Raw genomic sequence first — 26,039 nt, forward strand, 5'->3', positions numbered from 1 at the left:
GACCGGGGACCAGCCCAGGACCAGCCCAGGACCTGACCGAGGGACCTGACCGGGACCTGACCGGGACACTCTCTCGGGGTCCAGCCCGGGGACCAGTCCGGGATCTGCCCGGCCTGAGGGCCGTGCCCCAGCCCGCCGTGCCCGCGGGGACGGACGATGGGCTCCAGCAGCCGCTGCAGCTGACGGGGCAGGGGCACACACACCTGCGGCATGGCTCTGCTCATCGCCTGGGCTTGTGTCGCCGTGAGGTGAGTGGCACCGACCCCGACGGCTCCGCCAGCCCCGCCGCACCCCGGGCAGCAGCAGCGGCCGAGCCCGCTCTTCTCCCCTCTGCCCCGAGGCCGAACCCTCTCCTCTCCTCTCTCCCCTCCTCTCCCCTGCCCTGCCCTGTCCCGGGTCGCTGCCCCGGCAGGGCCCCTGTGTCGGGGCTGACGCGTACTCCTGTCCCTCAGCGTGGGGACGGCGCTGGGGGACCAGCCCGACGAGGCGGACCTGTACTCGGAGAATATCACGCGGATCCTCGACAAGCTGTTGGACGGCTACGACAACAGGCTCCGGCCGGGATTCGGAGGTAGCGGGAGGGCGGGCGGGAGCACTCGGGTGCCCGCGGTGCCGGGGCGGCGGGACCCACCCGCGGGAGGCGAGGAACGGCCCTGCCTCTGCCCTTGCTCCTGCCCGTGACCTCCCTGTTGCCCCTGCTCCTGCTCCTGCTCCTGCTCCTGCTCCTGTCCCTGCCCCTGCTCCTGCCTCGGCGGGCCCAGCTCTGCCTGATGCCTCTACCCCGTGGCTCCCGAGCTGCCACTGCCCCGCTGCCTCTCCCCGGTGCCTCCCCTGCCGCCCCTGCCCCGCCGGCCCCGGCCCCCTCAGCCCCGCTCCGTGTCCCGCAGGCGCCGTGACCGAGGTGAAGACAGACATCTACGTGACCAGCTTCGGGCCCGTGTCCGACGTGGAGATGGTGAGGGCCCCTCGCGCCCCTGCGCCCTTTGCCGGGATTCATTACGGTGGCATCTGAGTTGACCGTCATTAAAGCAGATTACGAGGCTTAATCTGCCTGCCAAGCCCTGGGGCCCGGCAGAGCAGTGTGGCTGGAGCTGCATCCAGATATTTGCTGGCAGCGGCAGCCGGGCCCGAGGGTGCGTTAAAACTGCCCCGGTACCCGGTGAGCAGCCTGTGGGCACCTGTGCCCGGTGCGGCTGGGCAGGGACAGCCTGGGGAGCAGCAGGGCAAGGGCGGCTGTGCAGGGATGGGCCTGCAGGGACAGCCTGGGGGGCAGCAGGGCAGGGGCGGCTGTGCAGGGATGTGCCTGCAGGGACAGCCTGGGGAGCAGCAGGGCAGGGGCGGCTGTGCAGGGATGGGCCTGCAGGGACAGCCTGGGGAGCAGCAGGGCAGGGGCGGCTGTGCAGGGATGGGCCTGCAGGGACAGCCTGGGGAGCAGCAGGGCAGGGGCGGCTGTGCAGGGATGTGCCTGCAGGGCCAGCCTGGGGAGCAGCAGGGCAGGGGTGCCATCTGGGCACAGCTGCCCCTCGCCCTGCCGGGTGCCCCCACAGTCAGACACTGCAGACTGGGGCACACTCTGTCAGTCCAGCAGCAGCCCCAAGTGTCATGGGAGTGAGGATGGCATTGCTGTTCATATTCTGCCTCTGGGTTGCTATTGTGTCCTTGTTCTCCTCCAACACCTGCTCCCCCGAGCCTGCAGGCCACTCTTCTGGGGGCTCCAAGGACAACCAAAAGTTTTCCCTCCACTCTTCACGAGTCAGTGTAAGGGAAGGCATAACCTTGTAATGTCACAAAACTTACCCCCAGACAAGGTTTAGCTTCATTTCCTAAGAAACTTCTGCAGAGAGCTCCTGTCTGAAGGCTTGTGAAAGTATTACTAAGAATTCTGGAAAAAAAGATAGATTATTATTAGCTTGACACCATAATCCTACTGTGATGTGACTCAGATCAGTTCTTTCTTTGTGAATATCCAAAGGAATCTGCAGAAGAGTCACCAAGTGTGTCTTTTTGTTTCTGGCTATTAAACACTGATAGTTTGGTTGTGCACTTTGAGAGGATACTAAATTAGACATTTGTGTTTCCTTAGACCTCAGTCACTTTGAACTAAATTATTATCTCTGAGAGGACAATGAGGGTTTTTTCCTTACTCATATCAAATTATCTGCTCACTGAATCACTTGTAACTATTCTTCAAATAATAAGAAAATAGGATATGTTTTCATGGGTGACTTTTTTTTAGTAACTACTTAATGGTAATAGGATTGAGTGTTTAAGCAGTAAAGGAGATGCCATTGCCATGTGTGATAGGTTGTGTCAGAGTTCTTGTTCATACAGCCTGAGCTCAGCACTGCTGCCCCCACACCAGAGTCAACCTCCTCTTTATTTTCCATAGGAATACACAATGGATGTCTTCTTTCGTCAGACTTGGACTGATGAGAGGTTGAAGTTTAGTGGGCCAACTGAAATTTTGAGATTGAATAATTTAATGGTCAGTAAAATTTGGACACCAGACACATTTTTTAGAAACGGGAAAAAATCAATTGCTCATAATATGACAACTCCTAACAAACTTTTCAGAATTATGCAGAATGGAACTATTCTTTACACAATGAGGTGAGAGCCTATTTTTCTGATTTTGGTTGACCTGTATTTTGATTCTGTCAGCAGTGTTCCTGCCTACCAATCTTTGTCATTGTCCTGTGATGTGTTCCAGGCTGACTATTAATGCTGATTGTCCTATGCGGTTGGTGAACTTCCCCATGGATGGACATGCTTGTCCCCTCAAGTTTGGAAGCTGTAAGTTTGTATCTCTCAGTTTATTATAGTAACTCATTTGTCTACATGTATGTGAGAAGAATGAAAGTAAGAGCCTAAGACATTACTTAATGGCAGAGCTTCTTTTTTAATTATATTTTTATACTAGAATTTTGCTTTTTTCTCTGAGACTCAGACCATTCATAAGGACATGGAGTTATTCATCGAAGGGTGACTGACTAGTAGTGAAAGTTGGTCCCTCAGCAAGTCCTAAAAGCTGTTCCATTTACGGTATTACTTATAGTTGTGAAAATATGTAGTAGACCTGTGGTAATCAATTTTGAAAATATGTAATTGAGCTGGGGCAATCAGTGTGTGTGTTTTACAGCAAATCAAGAAACAAAAGGTAGCACCTCTCAGGTCCCACCTCAGCCATTCTCTTATTGTTGAGATTTTGTTTCATGTTGTCAATAATGAGGTTAGGAACTTGCTGGAACAGAGTCCGTGTTTCTATGGGCATTTGGGCCACAAAGGGGATTTATTTGACTTATTTTTTCAATTGCTTAGAAAATACATAATTAGTAATGGTAATTTCTCCCTCTGTAACTCAGATGCTTATCCAAAAAGTGAAATAATTTATACTTGGAAAAAAGGACCCCTGCATTCAGTAGAAGTACCACAGGAGTCTTCCAGTCTTCTTCAGTATGACCTCATAGGACAAACTGTATCTAGTGAAACAATTAAATCTAACACAGGTAAGATGGAGTCATGTGAGAACTTCTGACATTATAGTCTTGAAAATAAATTACACAGGTTTTCTCATATAGAACCAAATAAATTATCTTTTCTTAATTTAAAAACTAAAGTCCTTGGAAAGACTAACCACTGTCTCTTACAAGATGGCTTTTTAATACAGCCCCTTTAAATACAGAATTTTTAATGAGATTTTTAACAATGCTGCCTGCCTCTCTGCCCCAGTAGAAAACCCTCATGAAATGAATATTATTCTCCTCTGTTTCCATAAGGTCACTTTACCTTTTTTTAAGCAGCTTATTTTTATTATCCACTAGGAGGCCTGTAAGCGATTTCCTCAGAACTTAATACGTTGGGTTTAAGCCAATAATGTTCACTCATATGTTGCCAAAATAATGCTGACATACTTGTCTCTTAACAGGTGAATATGTAATCATGACAGTTTATTTCCACTTGCAAAGGAAGATGGGCTACTTCATGATCCAGATCTATACTCCATGCATTATGACAGTCATTCTTTCTCAGGTGTCTTTCTGGATTAACAAGGAGTCTGTTCCAGCCAGGACAGTTTTTGGTATGCTGCACTAATGGCTCTGACCAGCTCAGGTCACACCTTCCATTCATTCATTCCTTTCATCGCTTCTTTGTTTTAGGCGAATATTCCCTTCAGCTGCTCTATTTCCATCTTCAAAGGAAAATAGGCTACTACCTCATTCAGACATACATCCCATGCATCATGACTGTAGTCCTGTCTCAAGTTGTCTTTTGGATCAACAAAGAGTCTGTTCCAGCAAGAACTGTGGCTGGTATCTGTGTTTTGTTCTTCTATCATTCATTTCATTCCCTGTCGTGAATCCACTGTATCCAGCAGCAAAGCAATCCAGTGGGGATTGGGAAGGGCAGCTGGGAGGCTTCAGTGAACAAATGTAAATGCTAAAATTAAACCAAATAATATTCAAGCTGCCCATGAGAGTGAAAATTCTTTACTCGGAGTATTTGGTTAGCCAGACCTCTTTGTGATGCTTTTCAATATATTTTTGCATGCAGGAAGGGACAGTTTCAGACTAAATGTCAACTTCAATTTTTTTGAAGAGAAATTTTTTATGAAACCAATGAGTTAAAACTTTAAAAGAAAAAAAATCACATGGAATGGAATTGCTTTCCTGTGACATAAGGTACCTCATCTAACACTCATCCAGAGTGCTCTCCTCCCCTGGGCTCCAGAGGTGTCTAAACAACCAGTGAGGACTTTAGCTGGATAAAGTTCAGGGAGCTGTGATGTGTCCACAACGCAGGCCAGGGCCCTTGATCCTTTCCAGTCATTGGAATTAAAGCTGTGAGTCTCCTCAATTTTATAGTGTGGGCTCTGTTATGAAATTGGCCCCCCTCCCCCCTTCCATACTGGTGTGCTCTGAAACCACACTCGTTGGTACGGGGTAGACTTTCACTGACAGCTGTTGTTTCTATAAAAACAATAATAAAAATACTAAGCAAAAATAATAAAACTTGTCAAAACTTCATGAATCCACTACCCATATGAAAACATTCTGCAACCCTATCTATTTTCTATTAACCCAGAACTTCTATGCAGAAAATTCTCTGTGAGTCTTGTCTTCAGTGACAAAAACATCAATATGTTCTCTAAGCATAAATGATGCAAGTCTCTAATTCAAAATGAGCCTGTAATTGTACTTAGCAGGTTACAGGATTTGCATAATTTGGTTTCAGTCAGTTGGTATTTCCCACCTGCATGGAATGATATTCAGAAAAGCATTGCAAACCTTTTGGAAGGTTAAATGAACACAATTTTCTCACGTGGCCTCTGAAGGAAGATCAGCCCTTTTGTTCTTGAAATTTCCATTGGCCTTGGGAGGCAGTCTGGCATCATTAGGCACTTACAAGTATTATTTTCTGGTAACTGGACTTTTGTAAGGTCTTAAAATATTCAAACAGCAGGCAATATATTTTCAAGGATGTTTCTTGCAATCCAAGCATAATGCATATTTATATAGGAGGTTTATACACCAAACATGGTGCTACCTGATTTGGCTTTGGATGGCACCTCTGGAATAAACAGGAACATCCTCTACATTTTGAATAAAATATATTTGCCACGTCATGGGCAGTGGAAGTCAATTCTACATTCTTGAACTAATGTGCAAATGAGTCTGTAGCTGATTTGGTAGTTGTTACCTAAAGGCTCCAGACCCTGGAATAAGAGCTCTTGGATTGCATACTGAAGAGTAAAGAGAGTAAATATGGACTTAGAAAGTATTTTATGAAAGTAGTAAAATAGACAGCTGTCTCAGTATTGTGCAAAATAGTCATTTTAAAAGAGTATTTGAATCCTTATTCCATTTGTATTTCTCCCAGGCACAGTCTGAATTTTTAGTCCTTACTCAGTCAAAATCCCATGGAGTCTGAATACGTTCATCTGAGGAAGAGAGGGCAAATTTCTTATAACCAAAAAGACTTCCAGTCTTTTTCAGTAAAAAAGAAAAGGTTTAAAATTAAGAAGGTTTAAAATGCGTTGTATTGTAAACACTTGAATTATAAATTTTGAGTTTTATTTGTAAGTTCCAAAATGAAGTTTGTGAGAAGAGAAATTCAGAGTAGAATAACAGTGATGTGCCCAAACCAGTTTCTCAGAAGAAAATAATTTAGCAACTCTATTTACCTCCAAAATGGATGGCTGTTATTGGATTTCAGTGTTTGCATTATGTAACAGAGTCTTCAAAACTTATCAAGAAGTGTTCAAAATGTAAAGACAAGAGTAAACAATCATCAGTTGCAGAGTTTACCAACTGTAATTTGGTATTCAGTTTGATAAAGTAGTTTTCCACAGTGCAGAGCATGTCATCAATATTCACTCCACACTGAGAGAATTCTTATCTCAATCTGTAATAGAATAGACCTATTCCTAAGTTAAATTCCTGCTGCAGTAAGTTTTTATTCAGACACAGAATATATCAATTTTATTACTAACTAGCACATGGACAGATTCTAATCTAATCACACATCATATTGAAAAGTTCATTCTGGACTTTTGAAATTGAAATATAGCTCAGCACACTTGTATTCATATTAGAGAATGAGTCTGGCAGATTTGGGAGAAGTAGAGATCCTACTTATTTTTATACTATCTCCTATTTGGACTTCATTAAAACATGTTAAATAGTGACATTGGGAAGCAGCTCACCTCAGACAGCTGGCAAGCTACATCATGTGAGAGAGTTGCAGAACAACTGAGAATAATGTCACCCTGTCTGGCTGCTGCAATGTGCTGTGACAGTGCATCCCCTCCACTGAGCATCATCCACAGCATATTGATTCATCATCCCAACATGACATCAAAACATCTTTGCTTTCCCACCTACCCTTTCCCAACTCCAGAAGAGAGCAGAAGAGGATATTTTCCACCTTGGAGTCTTTAAATACTCACAGTTTTCACATTCTAGCAGGCATAATTATAAGTAAATATGAGTCACAGAGGCTTGTATGTTAATGACTGAGATTCTTCCTGCACTTTTTGCCTGTATCAGGCAGCAGTGGGAAGTGAGTATATTTCCTACATTATTAATGCTGTACACTCCAAAGCAGAAAGAATAAATTCATGAATTCATGTGAAGAACACCATGGGGCCCAGGAGCTACATGACCAGATTTGTTGTGTGATAAGCAGCTCCAGAGAAGTAGCTTTTCTGTCCTTCCCTATCTGTAACTACAGGGATTTCAAATCAAGATACTGTTAGTGAATCTTAACAAACATACCCAGTGATTAAAGACAACAGGTCAGGGGACCAAACTCTTACTGCTTGAAATATTTAGATCAGAGACTCTGACTGTTCTCAGTGTGGAATTTGACTGATCCAGGGAGGGTTCTGTAAGCCCTGAGCTGTTTGGTGCAGTGACAGGAGGCAGACAGGATCACTGCTGGGGAATGACAGTGTGTGAGTCTCCACCAAGCATTCCACTTACCAACCTATCAAGGAAGGTACCCTTCTTATTTTGAGCCTGAGTTTTGTTATAGCCATGTTTAGCACAATTCTAAGAAGCTGCACCATGTAGGATGTATTATGGAAGTTTGGCCAGGGCTTTTAGATGATGAAGCAGAATGCAGGAGTTATTTAAGAATACAGAATACTCTTGTTGGTTAGTTGGTACATAGGATGACAGCTAAACCAAAAAAGGAGTTTGGGGTTTTTTTCATGTATGTGAATTTAAGAGTGGCAGGGCTGAAGGACAGTTCTAACAGCCCCTATTTGTTTTCTCTTTTCAAGGCATCACCACAGTTCTAACAATGACCACCCTGAGCATCAGCGCACGCCACTCCCTGCCTAAGGTGTCCTACGCCACCGCCATGGACTGGTTCATCGCCGTGTGCTTTGCCTTTGTCTTCTCAGCGCTCATTGAGTTTGCAGCTGTCAACTACTTCACCAACCTGCAGGCCCAGAGGGCACTGAGGAAGGCAGCCAGGGCAGCAGCACTGGCAGCAGCGCTCTCAGCAGCCACCGTGCCCGCAGAGGACGAGGTTGTCTCGGTAACTGCTCATGTTTCTGGTAACGGGCATCATACAGGAACAGGCAGCTGAATGGGGAATGCACAGCAATGTCCAAGTGATCCTAACCTGAAACAGCTTATGTAACCAGACCATGTCTGCTCATCACAGACATTGCTCTTATTCCACAAGATGGAAAGACTTAACTTATTCATACTGTTTATTTAAATTTGAGCTATGGTTTACTAGAGATGTTTATTTGGTAAGATACTTAAGGAAAATAATTAGCCTGTTATCCATAATACTTCTCCTGAGCAGTGCTGTAGGCTGTGTGTGTGGTTGGGTGGCTGTGGTTCTCCAAAATCTGCAGGATCTGTAGGACAGCGTGCAATGGAAGGAACATGTACATTGGTGGATAATTATGGGAGCACTGTCGTACACGGGTACATACCATAAGTGGGTCATCTGAAGATGGGTAATTAGCTCTTACATAAACTTGGCATCTGTTACTTCTATAAAAATCTGTGTTGGTGGAAGCTTGGGGAAAAAACATAAATTAAGGATAGATTTTAGAACGTGAAAGACAGGAAGTCTTTCTAGTACCAGCAAAAGTATGTCAGAATTGCTTGTAAACATTATTCCTTACATCTCAGGCCAAGTAATGAATGGTGTCTCACAATGTATGTTAATATATTTATCACTATAGCCCTCCCATTTCAAAATCAGTTTTACTACCACCAGAATTCCCATTTTTAGAGGAGTAACAGAATTTTAATGACCTTTTGCAAAGCCTCTGAGTCTGTAATTGAATCAGGAAGCCAGTCTAGAAGGTGCCTGTATCAGGACAACACCCTATCCACCAGATAGTAATTTTTCCACATATACTTACAAACAGCAAAACCAAAGCTCCACAAGAGCTTGCTGCTGGTGCTTGTTGGAACTGAGAACAAATGCTCTTCAGTTCAACTGGGAAGCATTATGCTTGTAAGCCATATTCTATCTTGCTTACAATGCTATTAATATTGACAAGAAATGAAGACATTATAAGCTATAAGAAAGAAATTAATTTTGTTTTCATGAAATACAGAAATGCAAAAAGGAAAAATGAAATATTTATATAGTTTGATCAAAAATATTTCAAATTATTAAGAAGCAGCCTTCTTCCCCCTCCAGTCTAGTTAATTTTATTTAAAATATTGCTTTATTCAAATACACAGGATTTTTCACACAATAGCCAAAGCACCTGTACATGCAGCAAAGAAAGATGCCAGGAGCCCAAATTGTGCTCTGCTGTACTGTGGCAGTAGGAGCAGTGTGGGGCAGCCCCTGGCCCGTGGTGTGTGGTGAGAGGGACATGTCCTGGCTGTGCTCAGCTCTGCTCACAGCCCAGCAGGCCTGGGCTGGCTCCAGGAAAGCCTCTCTGCTTCCCTCAGTGAGCTGAGCCAGGATTTGGCTGGCTCTGTGTCAGCTGCAGGCAGTCCCCGTGTGAAACACAGACCTGGGGGTGCTGCACTGCAAAACATGATGGCACCAAGCTGAGGAGTCATCTGGCCCCTGACACAAACCTGTGCTTGGTCATACAGTGGCCAAGCTGCTTTTAGCACGTCAAACCCAGAGGTGTTACACAGACACAGACATAAAAACCATGCTGACATTTAGCTCTAATCCATTTCAAATGTAAATTTTCTGTATCAATTATTGTTCCATCAGCATGGCTTTATGCAGGAAGATCCCAAGACTGGGAGCTGCAGGTGACACTTTCTGGAGTGCACCATTTGGAGTGCTTTGTGAGATGCTCAGGAAATACACCCCATGCACCAAAAGACATCCTTTCCACGTGAGAGACTACATGTAAAAGAGAAAACATTACCACCCTGTAGCAGCCTGATTCCAGTTATGTCCTAAAAGGCCTCTTGTTTAACACAAACCAGCACAGAGCTGGGAAATCCTTCTGGGGGAGCTTCCTTCTCCCTACAGCCTGTGCTTCAAAATAACATGGTTTGGGCAGAAAGGATTCTCATTTTCTTTAGGAACCCTGGCCAACTGCAGAGCAGCCATATGTCACTGGTATAGAGGATTTAGAACTCCATCATTACATCAGAATATATTGAGCATGTTTAATGAGTGTCCCAGTGTAACTGAAAGAAGAGAACTTCTATTTGGATTATCAAGCACCCTTTCTGAGATCATCCTGGAAACAGCTACATGCATTGAAGGCTCAGCTGAGAAAATGGCATTTTCAGTCAGATTTGGGAGACGCTCCCGTTCCTTCACAATTATCAGATCATCAGGTAGACTATAAAAAACAAACATCAACTTTCAATTATATTGACTTTTTGTCATTCCAACATGAAAAGTAGATGCTGATTATTTGGTTCTGCCTGAGACAAATATTTGTCTGATTGACAAAGCCAGTGCAGGGCAGTAAGTAAGATTTAGAAGTAGCTGATGTTGTTGTCTAAAATCAAGGCAAAAACCTTTGAGCTGATCAATATTGGTACAGGCAGGGAGCAGTCCTTTAATGAGGCTTTCAGGCACATCAGGCACATGGTGCACACACAGTAGAGGAGGGGTCTCCCAAATCTGAATCAATTGTCATCGCTGAGAAGCCTTTGCCCCTGCCCCATGCTCAGAACTGCCCTGCTGGGGCACCTCTGAGGGCTCTCTCTGGGCTTCTCTCTTGTCCTGCCTGGGCCATGTGCTGTCATTCTGGGCCAGGTGAATGTGTCCCAGACACCATGTCCTGCTGCTGTCCTGTCCTTTGAAGACACAGTTAAACAGGAATTCAGGAATGTGCCACACACCTCGAGTGTAAGAAATGATGCAGCTGTATAAAAATCTACAAATTACAAAATATTAAAATCTACAAGTATATAAAAATCCTAATGCAGCAATATCACACACCAAAATAGAAAAAAAAGAGAATAATTTGGGTTTGATTTTTTTTTTTTGCTTAACATTGAAGTCTAAGCCCAGCACTTTTTTCCAGGGGAGCAGTGAGAACAAAATTAAGTAAGTTAAATTATAGAAAAAACCTCAAACAAACCTCTCTAGTGCTGTTTGTGTAATTTTCTGTCTCATTCAGACAGTTGAAGTAGTTTCTCTAGCTGCAGAAATTTTGCAAAGGAAAGGTAGAGACAGGGATTGTTCTGGTCAGACACTGATAAATGTAAGAGCCAAATGTGATTCTGAACATTTAAATCTGTTTAACAGCAAAACCTTATTTGATAGCAGAGGCTCTGTGCCAGTTACGTGATTTTTCGAGTATGCTACAAATAAACATTAGGAAGAGACTCTGCCACAGCACATTCCACTGAAAAGAGAGGGATGAGGGTTCCAGTCTCTGCTTTCCTTAGTGCACTTCTGCTTTATGGGTCAGAAATTGTAACACAGTGGGCAGAGGATATTTTTATGCTTTCTGCCTCTGCTTTGCATGGAAAACCTTTAGATTTTAGCTCAGTGTCTTTAATCCAGTAAATTATAATGAAAAGTAACACATGAATTTTATCTGAACTTTTATAGTTTATTCTCATTAACCTCTTTTTACTACATTGCTGGCAGTAAAAAAAGGTGTGAGTAAAAGAGAGAGCAGTAAGGACACAGAGATGCTCATCTGTTTAAAGTGAGCCAGTATCAGGGGTGCATGTATAAGGCTCTCATGTCACTGTTAGATCATAAACTAAACTGATTGTGAGAAGATGTGTTTGCAGCACAAAGCAACAAAGAGTTGAGAATTCTACACATATGAATTACAGAAATCTCTTGAGGGGAGAAAGAGAAGAATAAAGTGCATTCATAAATCACAGTTAGCATCCACATAAAAGTAAGAAAAACCAAAGAATTGTTTACTCCACAGTTATATTTGTGGTATTTTTTGAAATCCAGAAGCCAAGAAATTTACTGAAAGCCTCCTGAGATATTCTGAGCATAAGCAAATTTTGGTGATCTTGAGGAGAGTTGTGAGAGCAGCAGCTTTATGGCCGAGATGTGACTGCTGTGTGAGCTTTTCAGGGAGGGGATTGCTTGGCTGCAAAGGCTTCCTAAAGGCAGACTGGACCCCCAGGCCATACCCACACCAGCCTCTGCCCAGTGCAGTGTCCTGGGATGGCACCTTACCAGGGAACTGGCACTCTGCCCTGTGTCTCTGGGCAGCAGAGAGAGTGGGAAGTTTCACTGCCTGATGGGACCAACGTTCCGCACAAGTGCAAGAGAACTCCCCCGACCCAGGGGTCAGTAATTCATAAAACCCATTATTTCATTCTGACACTGTGCCATGCCTCAGGCTCTTTGTTCTTGCTGCTTGTAGAACAGTCCTCACTGTCTGAGTGCTTTGGCTCTGGGAACTGTGCAAAATAAGCTGTTCATTGCTGGTTTCTCTGTGTTTTTTAATGTTTCATGATGTTATTGTAGGTAATCTTTGTCAAAAGAAGTTAAATTCCAATAGAGTAGACGAATCACTGTAGCTGCTGTTCAGAACTCAATGGTAATAAGAAATTGCCTCACTGCCTCCTCATCTTGGTTTAGCAGTGAATTCCAGTGAGATACATGAGTTGTGGTTCTGGGGCAGGAAGTCTTGTCTGCAGTCAGCTCCCATGCTGAGAAACTCTTCATTACACATGGGAGAAAACTTTGGACTCAGAATTCCATATCCTGAGCAGTGGTACACAAGAAAATAGACTTGACCCTGAGTTGCTGTATGGGCCACAAGAGTGTTAGAGACAGTGCAAGGAATTACTCAGGGTTTCTCTTGAGATGGAATCCCACTCAGATAATCCTACTTTTATAGAAGTTGTCTTTCTACGGGAAGGAGATTTGATAAATATAAATAAAATACTGACTAGGATTACATTTTTTCAAGTGCCTATTCAAGTGATCACAAAGATTTTAGTGCCTCCACATTCTAAGTATGCCCAGTACTGAACTCCACAGACTGTGTGCTACATCTGTTCTACTTACTCTGAGCTCCATCACCTCAGCACACTAATTCCTGATTCATGCTTGAATGAGTCAGAGCAGAATTTGACCCACCCTATACCAGATTATGGTAGATGAAAAGGGCTGAGATTCACCTTAACACTTATATTTTTTGAAACCACTTATTCTCCACAAAAGGTCAGGATATTCCACAGTGAAGTGAAAACCAAGATACTTTCCAACTTGTATAATTCAGTTCAAAGCAGGCAAACAGACCAGCAGTGAATGGAAGCAGGAGGCCAGGCTCAGTCAGTCAGTTCCCAGAGCAGGATTATTATTATGATTAGTGCAAGTGGACATGGATAACCCTCTTTCTGTTTCTGTGACACATCTGGAGATCATCCCCCATTTAAATCTGTCTGCTGCTTGCTGTGTTACTGGAAAATACAAAACAAACATCTGTGTTCCAGATAGGCACAGAACAGGAATGCTGTTTAATACCCATTCCAAACATGGCAACAATCACAGAATGTATAGAGGGCAATAGGTAAGAGAGATATATACCAAAAAAGCATCTCTTTTTCTTTTCCTTCAAATAAAATGAAATTCTCTCCATCTCTCCCTACTTTTAGTTGGATACCCGTCCTTTCACCCATGAGCAGAACTTGGCATCATTTTGTAGCAACATCACTTCCTCTGACTCTCTGACAGTAACACTGACTGCTGCAAGGATAATTGCTGTTATAACTCTATTATAAGTCATCCAGGAGAACCAGGTGTGTTAGGATAGTCTGTTATTTAGGCACTGACGCAGGACAATATTGGCCCAAGCACAGGAGTAGGCAAGGTATTTCAGAAAATGCTTTTCCTTTTAGCAACCCAGTCATTTATCTGATTGCCCAAAATCTGTTTCCATGCTCAGAAATCCTGCAGGCTAAATCCCAGAAGTGCTGACAGCAGGCTACATTTAAGTGAATGGTTGTCATTAAATCACTCCCAGAGAATGACGTTGGGCAGTGCATATCTAACAGCACTTTTCCATTCCTTCCCTTTTCCTAGAGGTGTCTGTGCTGTTCCATTGTGAGTCATCAACCTTGTCTAAGGCTTCCCTCTGCCACTTCAGCCGCTCAGCCATCAAGTCCTGCTGACCAAAAGCTGCTCAGTCAAACCAAGAGTATCTGCACATGCTGTGCAATTCTGTGCCCAGGATTCTTCATCAATAATCATGGAAATGATTTTTGAAATTCTTTGGGAAGATTTAGGCTCAAGCTCAGCTAAAATGTTGTATGTTAGCACTGGTTTTTAGAGTCTATGCTATTTCTGTCTCTCTGCATTAGCAGAACACAACAGTTCTTCATACCCAAACAACAAACCCCAACCAACACCCCTGGCATTCTTTTGTATTCCCTTAGCCCTCAGGGGAATCTTTTGGCTCCTGCCATGCACCCTCTAATGGCAGCCCTAGAACGTGGTGCTATCAGCAAGGGGTTTGAAAATGTTCTCCTCTTCGATGCTTCTGGGGAAGTGGGTGACTGATACCCACTGGGGCAGCTGAGAGCCTGTGGTGGATCCTGTTCCTAAGCCACGTCTGCAAGGAACAAATCTATCCCTTTTACTCTTTTGAAACTTAAATAATGGCAACTTGGCCACAAATGCAACAGATGTACATAATGAATTTACATGACAGCCTAGTAACTAGGAGGTAAGCTCTACATGTTTCTGAGTTCTGGCTAAATTTTCATAGGGGTTTCTTTCCAGCTTTCTGAAGAATAATGGGACCTGGCTATGAATATTGAACAAAATATGGGAGTAATTTGGTTTCATTTTACCATAAGTGAAAATAAAAATTGTCCCATTACATTTAAGTATATTTGCCTCCAGTTGCATGCATGGAAATGCTGTGGGAATCATGAGGTAGATTTGAAAAGGAAATTTCATCCTAGAAAAAACAACAGCACAATTTAGCATTCATATCTTCAGCACCTGTAAAGTTATTCCATTGCCTTTTGTGCAGCAGTTTCGTAGCTCTTGTGTGACAGGTTGACCTCACTGAGTGCTTACAAATTCCTCCATGAGGTTACACAGGGAAGAGCACTTGAGCCAGCCCATGTGTGTTACCTTGCTTAACCTTCATCCATAGACAGAAACTTCAGTCATACCAACATACTGCAATTCAGGTCCACTATTACCTGCCTTTCCCTCTGGCAAATTTTAGGCCACAGACACACCTCTGTATACTTGCATTATTTTTGTGATTTCCTTTGGTTGCACTACAGCAGAGAAGCAAAGTTGAGTGAAAGATAGAGAGAGGCCTAATGAACTCAAAAGCTAAGACTGTACCCAGAAATCACGCATGTTTTTTATCTTCCCCAGCACTCTGACTCCAACTCCAACCTGAAGAAGCGAGTGAACTCGGTGGCATCGCAGGCAGAGCAGTCCCCTGAGCCCAGCACCATCTCCCACAGTGCATCCCAGTGCCAGCCCCTGGCTGCCCCTGCCCCGGTGCCCCCCCAGCCCCCAGCCATTGGAGGAGCCAGCAAGATAGACCAGTACTCCAGGATCCTCTTCCCAGTGGCCTTTGCAGGGTTCAACCTGGTCTACTGGGTGGTGTACCTTTCCAAAGACACCATGGAGGTGAGTAGTGCCTTTTCTGAATACTTGTTTGTAATATGTGATAAGTTTACTTGGCCAGGAGTTTCATTTACTCTTTCAGCTCCAGTTAATAATTTTTCCTGAGAAATCATGGAATGTTTTCTCTCCAGGATCAGCTGTGGCCCTCAGCACAATGCAGAGAGGCTGTTTAAGGAGGGGAAGTGCAAACACTTCTCTTTCAGTCTCTCTGCCCTGAGCAGGACATGCTGTGTAAGACAGTGTATGATATCCTTCATGGCAAGCAAATTAATCTTAAATCTTTTATTTATTTACCTATCTGCAGTAAGGAATGGTAGAATTATCTGTTGAGGCAATGCAGTGAAGGAGATAAGAACTTTAATATCCTAAGGTTTGCTCAGTCAGGTAGTACAATAAGATTCCCCAAAAGTTTGTTATTCAGAGTATGAAAGTTTAATAACTGCAGTAAAAAGTTTGTGAATCAAGAGTCCCTGGTTTTATACATTTTAACATTTATTTTCCATGTTTATTCATATAATTGCACTGTTTTATGTAGATAAAGCTGTTAAATTTTTTGCTTAAGGTTGTTTGACTCAGGCAGAGTGATCATGTCATTAGATATCCGTGAGGTCCAGAAGAGATGTGTGCCCTGCAAATTGAGCATGTCTAGAATAATCACTCAGTGATTAGTCATTAAACTTTAAGTCTTTAATGCTTTAAATCTCTAATTTTTACCTTTCTGCTTAAATACAGTTAATGGTTTCCCATTTCCCTGGTAAAAATACATCCACTTGCCTCGTTGCCATAGTTTTTGGAAGTCCCTGTACATTGCAGTCAATATGATTGGTACATTTAGCTTTATTTAGGGCAGCTAGAGAGATAATGAGGGTGTTCAGACAGCACTGAGTCCCCACAGCAACACAAACAGAGGCTGAGGATCTGGTGGGAGTGGTGATCAGGTGGGGCAAAGTATGGGCAGCCAAGAGGGGCTGCAGTTCAGGGGGAGTAAGTGCTCCTCAGGGGGCTGGGGCACCTTGACTCTGGGGGGGCACCTTGTTCCTGCAGATGCCTCTCCAGAGCCCACAGCTGCCAACTCCTGGCCACTCCAGCCCTGTCCAGTGACACAGTCAGGGTTTGTACCAGGGTTCCTGATCCTGCTGTTAAAACACTGACTCTGTGCAAATGGCTCACCTCAGGCAGGGCAGGGTGGCACAGGCTCTGCACAGCCATGCTCACTCCTGGAGGAGGAGGAACTGCTCAGCCTGCCCTGCTGGGTGCCATGCAGCCACTCACACTCTGGGCCTGGACATATCTGGAACAGAGCTGCCATTTCCCTTGGCAGTGATGAAAAATTTACACTGAACCTCCTTTATTAATAGTCACATTAGAACGAGGCTTTTAAAACACTTCTAAAGTCTGGGACAAAGTGCTGACTATCAATATTTTTAAATGCCTCTTTGCAAGCTCCCAAACGTGCTCAGAAGCACAGAAATTATGTCCTGCAGGAGCATTACAGACAGACAGGAATCCACAGCAAAGTGCAGAAAGAGAGCAGCACTGACAGCTGGGGGTTGCAGTAGGGAGGGATGGAGGCAATCATGGAAAGTGCTGATGGAGCTCTCCTTTAGAAATTACATTTTCCTGGTTATGTACTCATTTGTAACTAATCATGATTGTGATATGCACTGCCAGGTTTTAATTCTGCATGTTGTATCACTTTGCCAGTTACTACTTTCAAGGAAAACCAAGATTGTTTTTGCTAAAAAACTATATTAAAAATTATGTAAAGCCTTCCTAGTACAGCAGAGGAGATCCAAAAGGTGGGTGAGCAAAGCAGGGAATGCTGCAAGGGCAGGTAAACTTCATTTCTGGCCCCATCAAGCCCAAAAGATTAAATATTGTTACAGTATTATTCTGCTTATTCAATTCTAAAAGCACATTCTGCACAGTATTTCAAGTATATTGAATATATATCTGTATCTCTCTATTTTTTCTTTTTTTCAGTTACTTTTTTGAGTTCCTCTGGCTTTTGTTTAAAAAACAAAACAGAGCAAAGAAAATCTAATCAATTCATTGCAATAACCAGTTCTTGTGGTGCAGCTTTCTAGGATTTTGATTAGAGTAGTTTGGACAGCAGAACATCATCCACCAAAGTCTGTCAGTGTGGAGATTCCCAAACCCAACAGCCACAGAGTAGCAAAATGGACACATTTGTGTAAACTGGCAAACTGAAAAGTTCTTGAAAAGAACAGAAAAAGTTGTTCTAGATTTTTGTCATACAGTATATTTTGGCTTTGTTTTCATGTTTTAAATCGTGCTAAATCCTTCAGCTGAACAATAATTTTTTACAGTGACCTTCTATGGCAAGTCTGTGAGAGTTAGAAATCATGTGGGTTTGTTGGGTAACTCAGTTTTTGTTAACAATTGTTAACAACCCTTAACTGAACCTCTCTCCAAACTCTTCTGGCAGTTCTTTGAACCTTCTGCAATGCATTTCCGAAATGACCCTCAGCCCAACTGAAGAACAGCTGAAGTTTTGAAGGGAATCACTCAAGGTCACAAAGGGTTGAAGAGACTTCCAAAGATCTGTCTGTCCACGTGTGCTCTCGATTTTCAGACAGGGAATATTTATACTGTACATCTCCTGGATGCAAACTCTGGACAAATCAAGAGCTGCAAACTGCTTAGGGGTCTAAAACTTCTTCCTTAACATTTCTTACAGTGATTCTACTATAAAAGTACTTCTGAAATTATTTTGTTCAATTGCTAAAGAAAAGAATGTGCATCTGTTCTAAACTGTTGTAAACAAGTGAATGTTTACTTAAATATAGAATATCAATAAAAGGATAGAATGAGATATAAGATAAAAGGAAATATAAGCTATTTTTTGTGTGCTTTAGCTGACCAGCCACCACAGTGTAACTGTTCTTGTCATGGGTGACCACAGAACCACCAGACCAATAACAAGCAGTTCCTCAGCAGGATCTGGAAATACAGCACTGAAGTGTCAGGGAGTTTGGAAGGTCTGAAGTTGCATAGACAGAAAGATGTAGAAACTCCTCAAGCTGAGTGGAAGCCTCCAGCTCCAGGGAACTCCTGGAAGTGGCTCTTGGGGGTAGTTAAGGAACAAGCTCCTTTTCATCAGCTGATTCTACTCCACTGACTGCAGCAAACTCCCTCAAAATCTTTACCAGAGCCAAAGCAGTGTCAGCATGTTCAGCGTTTAAAGGTAATATTTTATCATTCCCAATACAAACAGTGAAGAAATTCTGTGATTCACACTTTATCTCCATAATCCTTCTTAAAAACTGTAATCAGGAAACCTGTGCCTAATCAAATCAAACCCAGCCAGTTTTAGTGCAGGTGTAAGGGACAGTGGTAGGAGTCAGAAGCAGACAAAGAATTTTCAGCTGCAGCCAAATAAAAATTAAGGATTCCTTCCTGTTTTGAAATTACTTTCAGTACAATAAAATTGAATAGAGACATGAAAAACAGAGATTCAGGATATTCAGGGTCTTTTGCTTTGTCTAAACAAGCATCTTGATCACTGTGAGAAACACTGATGGGATGCCCAGTGACTCCAGTGAGTCCCTGACTTCCATTGGTCTGTCCCAGTGGCAGCAGTTCTGCTGGGCAGCCCCAGCTGCTCTCCCCTCCCAGAGCAGGAAGGAGCTTTCCCTGGGATGCCCAGTGACCCCAGTGAGTCCCTGACCTCCCCTGGCTCTGTCCCAGTGGTGGCTCTGCTGGGCAGCCCCAGCTGCTCTCCCCTCCCAGAGCAGGAAGGAGCTTTCCCTGGGATGCCCAGTGACCCCAGTGAGTCCCTGACCTCCCCTGGCTCTGTCCCAGTGGTGGCTCTGCTGGGCAGCCCCAGCTGCTCTCCCCTCCCAGAGCAGGAAGGAGCTTTCCCTGGGATGCCCAGTGACCCCAGTGAGTCCCTGACCTCCCCTGGCTCTGTCCCAGTGGTGGCTCTGCTGGGCAGCCCCAGCTGCTCTCCCCTCCCAGAGCAGGAAGGAGCTTTCCCTGGGATGCCCAGTGACCCCAGTGAGTCCCTGACCTCCCCTGGCTCTGTCCCAGTGGTGGCTCTGCTGGGCAGCCCCAGCTGCTCTCCCCTCCCAGAGCAGGAAGGAGCTTTCCCAGGGCAGGAGCTGTGCTGCCCATGGGCCACTACTGTCTGTACCTGTTCTCTGGCCCTGCAGGGCTCGGGTGGGACAGTGTAAGGAGCCAGGCCAGTCCCAGAGCCTGGCAGTCTGTTCCCCTGGATGGCTGCAGGCTGCCACACTGGGCTGTATCTGTAAGTGCACTGAATTCCTTCTGCAGTTTCCTTTGAAAGTAAAATCATGACAATTTTTCCTATTTTCATCATTTGTATACTCTTTTAAGAAAAAATGAGACCATGAATACTGGGCAAATATTTTACAATCTGTGAATACATCTTTGAAAAAAGCAACTTGTGCTGTAGGGACCCAGAAGTTATTTTATTCTTTAGAGTAACTGTGTTCATTCTTGCTCCACTGACTAATTTCTATTTTGAGTACATTAATATCTGTAAGAGTTTTCCAAGTACTTCAAAATGCATTTATGCACAAAAGGAAAATGTTTAAAAGCAGTGGTAAAACAAGTGATAGTAAAGGAGCTAAATTTTGTATCTGGGCTTTGCTTAAAAGAAAGTGAAATGTGAGTTTTACAGCAGATGCAGAGAGTTATTCAACAGTCACTGTTTCCCTGGAGTGTAGCATTTCAGTCTGGAATGGCTGTAACCTCCTGAGTAGGACCCGTCTCAGCACCTCAAAAATGGACTGGTGGCCCTTGATTTTCAACAAGATTTGCACATGAGCACAGAGACCACTCAGCTTAATTTCCAAAGAGCTTTTCATGTGGGTAAAGCACAGAAGGGTTAGTTCTCCTCAGCTGTTTAATGGTGGGAAGGGAATGTCTTTTTTTCCTATTCCATGCTTTGTAGAGACACAGTGTAATCAATAATATTAATAATGTTAAGTTATATCTTAGAATAAATGTAATTACTTACAATTAATGTCAGTTCTTAACGATCCTGGTTATGGTCAAACACCAATCAAGCAAGACAGTGTAAGAGCAGATATATAGAAAAAGGTTTTATGTATAGGTTTTTGTATCTATGTATATATTTATGTAAGCATATATACATATGTATTTCTGTAGAAAATATAAATAATAAATAATAATACTATAACGAATACTATTAATGAATTGGGAATTCCAGGGATGGGTCTGTAGGAAGAACTGCATTGTGATGGTGAGACCAACCAGAAAATAGACCACCATTTTTCCACAGATTTGAATGTCACTGAACTGAACATTTTTTAAACATTTACCATCAATTCAAATGCCTTATAAAGACCAGCTAAAGAAAAGTAGAATGTCTACAACTGGCAGTAATTACATGAATTAAGGTAAATGTATCCTTAAATGTTATACTCTGGAATGCCTATTACAGTAGTTTCTTTAAAGAATGAAAACAAAAGAAAGAAGCCATTGTTTATGTGCCCTATGAAGGCAACACAAGGAGATTATAGCAGTGAATAAAGGACAAAACCCTCACAGGTGAAGGAATTTAGAAGCCACAAACACCACAGATGTCTTTATAAGAAACTTTATATAAAAGTGTAACACTCTTTTCCAGGCACACAGAAAATCTGTATCAGAAATTCACTTTCTGTGTTTGAGATCTGTTCATTAACAGCTCATTACAGAGCAGGCACAGGAGTATTATTGTGTGCTTGGAATAAATTAAAACCACTGGGTAAACGTGCTCTATTCAGGGCCAATAAGCAGCAAGCAAAGCTAAGGGAGCTTAAAACTCTAATTCCAGCTGTACTTAAAGTTAAGATGTACATGGCTGTAACAGCCTACCTTTATTTTAAGATTGAAAAGTAATTTACCACTTGCAATTTGGAGACTGATCAGGAATCATAACTTTTATACCTTAATGTTCTGAAGTCACCAGGAAAATATCCAGGTCACTGATGTGCAAGCTAACCCCTTTTCTCCCTACAAGTTCCACTTGAAGGTGCAGCAATTTCCAAACATCTCCCATGGCACCTTGCAAGGCAGAAATAATTTCTGGAGTTGCTTACAGGGAAAAAACCCTGGAAGCTGTTACGATTTTAGGACTAAAAGGAGAAGGCAAAACTGGATTTTGTTACTTTGCTATTTCTGCAAAGGAAAGTTTGGTCACTAGGGTTACCTAAATAAATATCATTTGTGATGCTCTCCAAAAGGGCACACTGACAATTACAGACAAATTGAAGTTTTCTTTACATCTGAGCCATATTCCTAATTGGCCACATTTTGTCCAAGGCTGCAGAGATGCTGAAGGCGTTGCCCTGATGGAGCAGAGCTCATGGCATGGAAGGACAGTGAGCACTCCAATTCCTACACAGCAGTGGAACAGCAGCCAGGGAATAACACGGCCTGGAATGCAATCCAAGCACAGGCTGCTCAATGTCCTGCCACTGACATGGCCCCGCTCCTGAAAGCCAAAGTGTCACAGGAGCATCAGCACCACCAAAGTGGGTGAGCAACAGCATCGAGGCAGCACAACTCTGCCTGACTTTGTTCTCAAGACAAAAACCATTTCATCCAGAAGCAGGAAAAGGTTCTCTCAGAAACTGTCAGGGAACTCTCAGTTCTCAAACTATTCTGCTCACATTTCTGGGCAGTTCAATGAAAACTTGAAAGGTTGGGTCAGTCTGTGGCCACCAGGAGTGGCACCACAGACATGTCATATCCCTCAGACTATCATTGACACAAATGCTTTCCTTAGAGGGAATGCAAGTCCTTCTGTCCAGGAGGAGTTCTGAGCAAGGGTTTTATTCCTGTGAGTGCAGCCTGTCCCATGCCAAGGCTCAGCCTCTGTCTGTATGAAAAGACTGCACAGAGGCTGCTGGATGGATCCTCCAGGAGGGAAAAGGGTAAAACAAAACACCAAAGGTCTGTGGGTCAGACTCACAACACAAGTGGTTGTTGCAGTGGAAACTTTAACTGTAGAATTGGACAGAAAAATGAGCCTGCCTTCCCTCCTTGGAGAGTTTGATCAGCACAGATTAAACCAGAGCATCCGTGTCAGTTATATTGTGATTTTGTTAAAAGTGAAACAGTCTTCCAAATTATCTCTGGTTCATGATGAAAAGAACAGCAACCACCTCTGTAAGTCCTGGAGGTCAATGGGACACCCATTGCTGAGGCTTTTCTGCCAGGCCTGTGCCATGGCCTGCCCTCCTCCACCCCAGCCCAGGCAGTCTCAGCACTCCTGCCTCAGTCCTGGTAGCTCTGCTTCCCACAGTCTCATTCTCATCATTTCCAACAGCACTCAAGAATTTTCTTCCAAAATAAAGACTATTTTCTTTCATAATGCCAACCCCTGAACTCGCTCTTACAATCACTTCATCTATTTTTTTCACATTATAAAGTCTTTCTACACATGGCTGAGTAAAACAAATCACTGTTTTCTGACATTTCTGTCAACTGCTGAATACATTATTCATGAATACTTATTTATTACTGCTGAAGCAGCTCTAGAAATAGTGAACCAACATGCACTAAGTAGTTTTAGTGTGTTTTATTTTTATCAAACCACAATAACTTGGGAGCATATTCCTTTTCCCTCCAATATGCTCTGCTCATTTCAGGGCCACGTTCCCCTGTTGGATTTTCATCCCCACATTCCCACAGGGAGGCTGCAGTGCTGCCCACCCCTCAGGGCTCTTGGGAGACACAAAGGGCTGTGTAAGGAGGGGCAGAGCAGGACCCCTCTGCCCTCTCTGGGCACACACCTCACTCAAGCCATTGCTTTACTCCAAGTGCTACAGACACGTGGTTTGACACAAACATGATAGCAAATAATACCAGGATAAGCTAAATTAACAGCACTTACTCTGAGATCAACAGGCCTTTCATTACCTTACTCCTAATTTAACACCAATTTGCATCCAAGGCCATTAACGTGGTTTAATCGTGTGCATTTGTCACATAAAGAGTGCCTTAGGCTCACCTTAGAATGCAAGGCTTGGGAACAGACAGCTTATGTCTTTGGTGTTACTTAAATGTAGTAGTGTTTTCCTTGGGCCAAGTGACATGAGCCCTTATGGCACATACAACATGGCAAAAAGTGAGCATGATCTATTTAATCTCTATCACAGTCTCAATGCTCAGACTGCATTATCCGCTCTCCAGACTCTGTAATCTGACACCTTTGGGAGTGGCAAGGAGCCGAGGAGTTTCTGCAGGACTTCACTTCTCCCTTTCACTTTGGAATGTTTTGACTAAAATGCTTGTGATGTCCCTGTTGGCCTTTTCCTTCCCTTGCAGACACCCCAGTGCTCCTCCCGTGCTCAGAGTACCCAGCTGAGCCCCTGGGAACGTGGCTGGTGGGTCATGGGCTGCAGGGCCGGGTACTGGCACCGCCCGGGCTTTCAGGGCAGCACCAGGTGCTGCACTTAAACAGCAGAGTGATGCCAGAGCTGTTTGCTGTGGCACATGTGCCAGGTGAATGCACACACTAACTAATTTCATGGCAAAGCAATTATGCAGAAAATGTAGTATTTAAAGGAGATGTTTCCAGTCAGAACAGCAGCACAGGCAAATATACTGAGAAGCCTCTAAAGCATCCCATAGCAGATGGATTAACAACTGCAATTGAACTCTCCAGTACTACCCATCTAAATATCAGCTGTGGAAAGTGTAAACTGATCTCTGGGGAACAGGTGAAGAAGAGCTGGGAGCTGCTTTTCAAAGAAGAGAAAAAATTTGAATCTCTAATCTTTTACTGAAAAACCCCACTACCTGATTGCTTAGAAGATTGTCAGAAACATAATTGTAAAATTTAAATGTCCCAGGGCTATCTAGTTTTATTTCTGTGATTGTAATTGATATAATGCAGGATATAAAAGCATATTCAAGTATGTCATTAAGCACTGATGAGTCAAGCTCAGCACTAAGATGCCATCTGATTTTCACTCGAGTTCAGCTCCCAGTCTATCATCTGATCAGACCGAGATAAACTGGGTCTAAATAACACCCATTAACTTTGTTTGGCCTCTGGATGACCAGTATTTTCTCACTGAACTGCTCAGAAATTTCCAGCTGAAGCTGCCACGTTCCATTGCTCACAGCAGGGTCTCCCTTCAGAGGGAGCCTTGGGAAACTCGGGCTGCAAAAGGCACTTCGAGCAAGGGCTGAGCAAACATTTCTTTAAACATGTCTTTTGTAGCTTGTTTTGATCTACTTGACATCCATTTTGCACATTTGTTAACTGCTTGATATTTTAGGTGTGTTTGTCAGTCTAGAGAAAGCACTTTTTTATCTACAATTCATCAGCACTTTTTCAGTTGAACTTGTTATCCCAGGTACTGTATTAGGAGCATAATTTAAACCTGCAGTTCATTACTAAGCAAAACCAGTTCTAGCAAGTAAACCTGCCTAACACAACAACAAGGGAGATTCTTTTTCTTCTAAACTTGATAAATTTCTCCCTAGTCTTCATGATGGGATACTTTTCAAGTGTAAGGATATTTATAGTCAAATCACTTGAATTGTAAAACTTACTGTACAACACACAGGTTTTTTTCCTGCTTCTGTTTAGGTTCACCTAAAATGTCTCCCCAGTGCTAACAAACTCAGAGAAAATCCATTCTCTGCAGCCACCATCTCCTGCCTTCTACTTCTCCACCTTGAATCACCAGGGATGTTTCATTCCCAGTTTGGAGACATAAGGAGGTGAAAATTGAATACCTTCACACTAATTCCTGAAGTCACACCTGAGTGTAATGGGGGGCAGGGAAGGGGTGAAGGAGGGTGAGGGCGTCAGGATACCCAGAGAGATAGAAACAAACCATCCAAAGCCATCCAAATCCCCCAACAGGCCAAGTTCACAGAAGTCTCATCAACAGCAGTGGAGAACAGGATCTCTTTCGCCACCTCCCCCCTCCCTGGGTGGTGCCATTGCCCTCCTTGCAGGGGCAGAGCTGTGAGGAGCTGCCAGTGCTCCTGCACCAACCTGGGGATCCCTGGGCAGGACTGTCCTGCTGTTTGCAATGAGACAAAAAGCTACAAAATCCAGGATTTCTGTACAATCAACTCATAATTTTGAAGCCAAACCAACACCATTTGGAAAAACAATTCTCCAGAAATTCCCAAGCATTTCAGAGAATCCAGGTTACCAAACTTTCTGCTGAGCTTTGTGAGGAGAACAGTGTTCCTGTTCCTGCCCTGGGCTGTTGGCCTCACCTTTCCATCTCGTACCTCCTTGCCAAAGTAGTGCCAGTTGTGCCAAAGCTGCAGCTGCCCACCAGAAGCCAAAGCTGCACCAAAGGCCTCTTTAAGCCCCCTGTGCACAGAGCTCAGGGGCTGCACTCACTGCTGGACAGAGAATTGTCACTGGGACTGGTTCATATGAAAAGACAAGTATGGAAATTCTCTATAAAAACAAATCTTTCAGGAAAATTTTCACTCTGAGGCCTTATTAAAAAAGAGCTAAG

The 26,039-nt window shown here is 43.6% G+C and overlaps 1 protein-coding gene across 1 annotated transcript; it reads left to right on the plus strand.

The window, feature by feature from the left end:
* The first annotated feature begins 210 nt into the window (after positions 1 to 210).
* Positions 211 to 18,046, plus strand: GABRA6 (gamma-aminobutyric acid type A receptor subunit alpha6). Its single transcript, XM_071570021.1, has 10 exons — positions 211 to 248; positions 453 to 571; positions 888 to 955; positions 2,390 to 2,610; positions 2,711 to 2,793; positions 3,363 to 3,506; positions 3,926 to 4,078; positions 7,784 to 8,043; positions 15,289 to 15,549; positions 17,996 to 18,046. Exons 1-10 carry the CDS (start codon positions 211 to 213, stop codon positions 18,044 to 18,046), a joined length of 1,398 nt encoding a protein of 465 aa, XP_071426122.1.
* The last annotated feature ends 7,993 nt before the right edge of the window (positions 18,047 to 26,039 follow it).

Source organism: Pithys albifrons, chromosome 15 (assembly GCF_047495875.1).
Source record: "Pithys albifrons albifrons isolate INPA30051 chromosome 15, PitAlb_v1, whole genome shotgun sequence".
NCBI lineage: Eukaryota > Metazoa > Chordata > Aves > Passeriformes > Thamnophilidae > Pithys > Pithys albifrons.

Coding starts and splice junctions, on each gene's coding strand:
- GABRA6 (XM_071570021.1), top strand. CDS start 211: ATGGCTCTGCTCATCGCCTGGGCTTGTGTCGCCGTGAG. Junction 4,079..7,783: donor TCCAGCCAGGACAGTTTTTG/GTATGCTGCACT, acceptor TCTCTTTTCAAG/GCATCACCACAGTTCTAACA. Junction 8,044..15,288: donor CAGAGGACGAGGTTGTCTCG/GTAACTGCTCAT, acceptor TATCTTCCCCAG/CACTCTGACTCCAACTCCAA.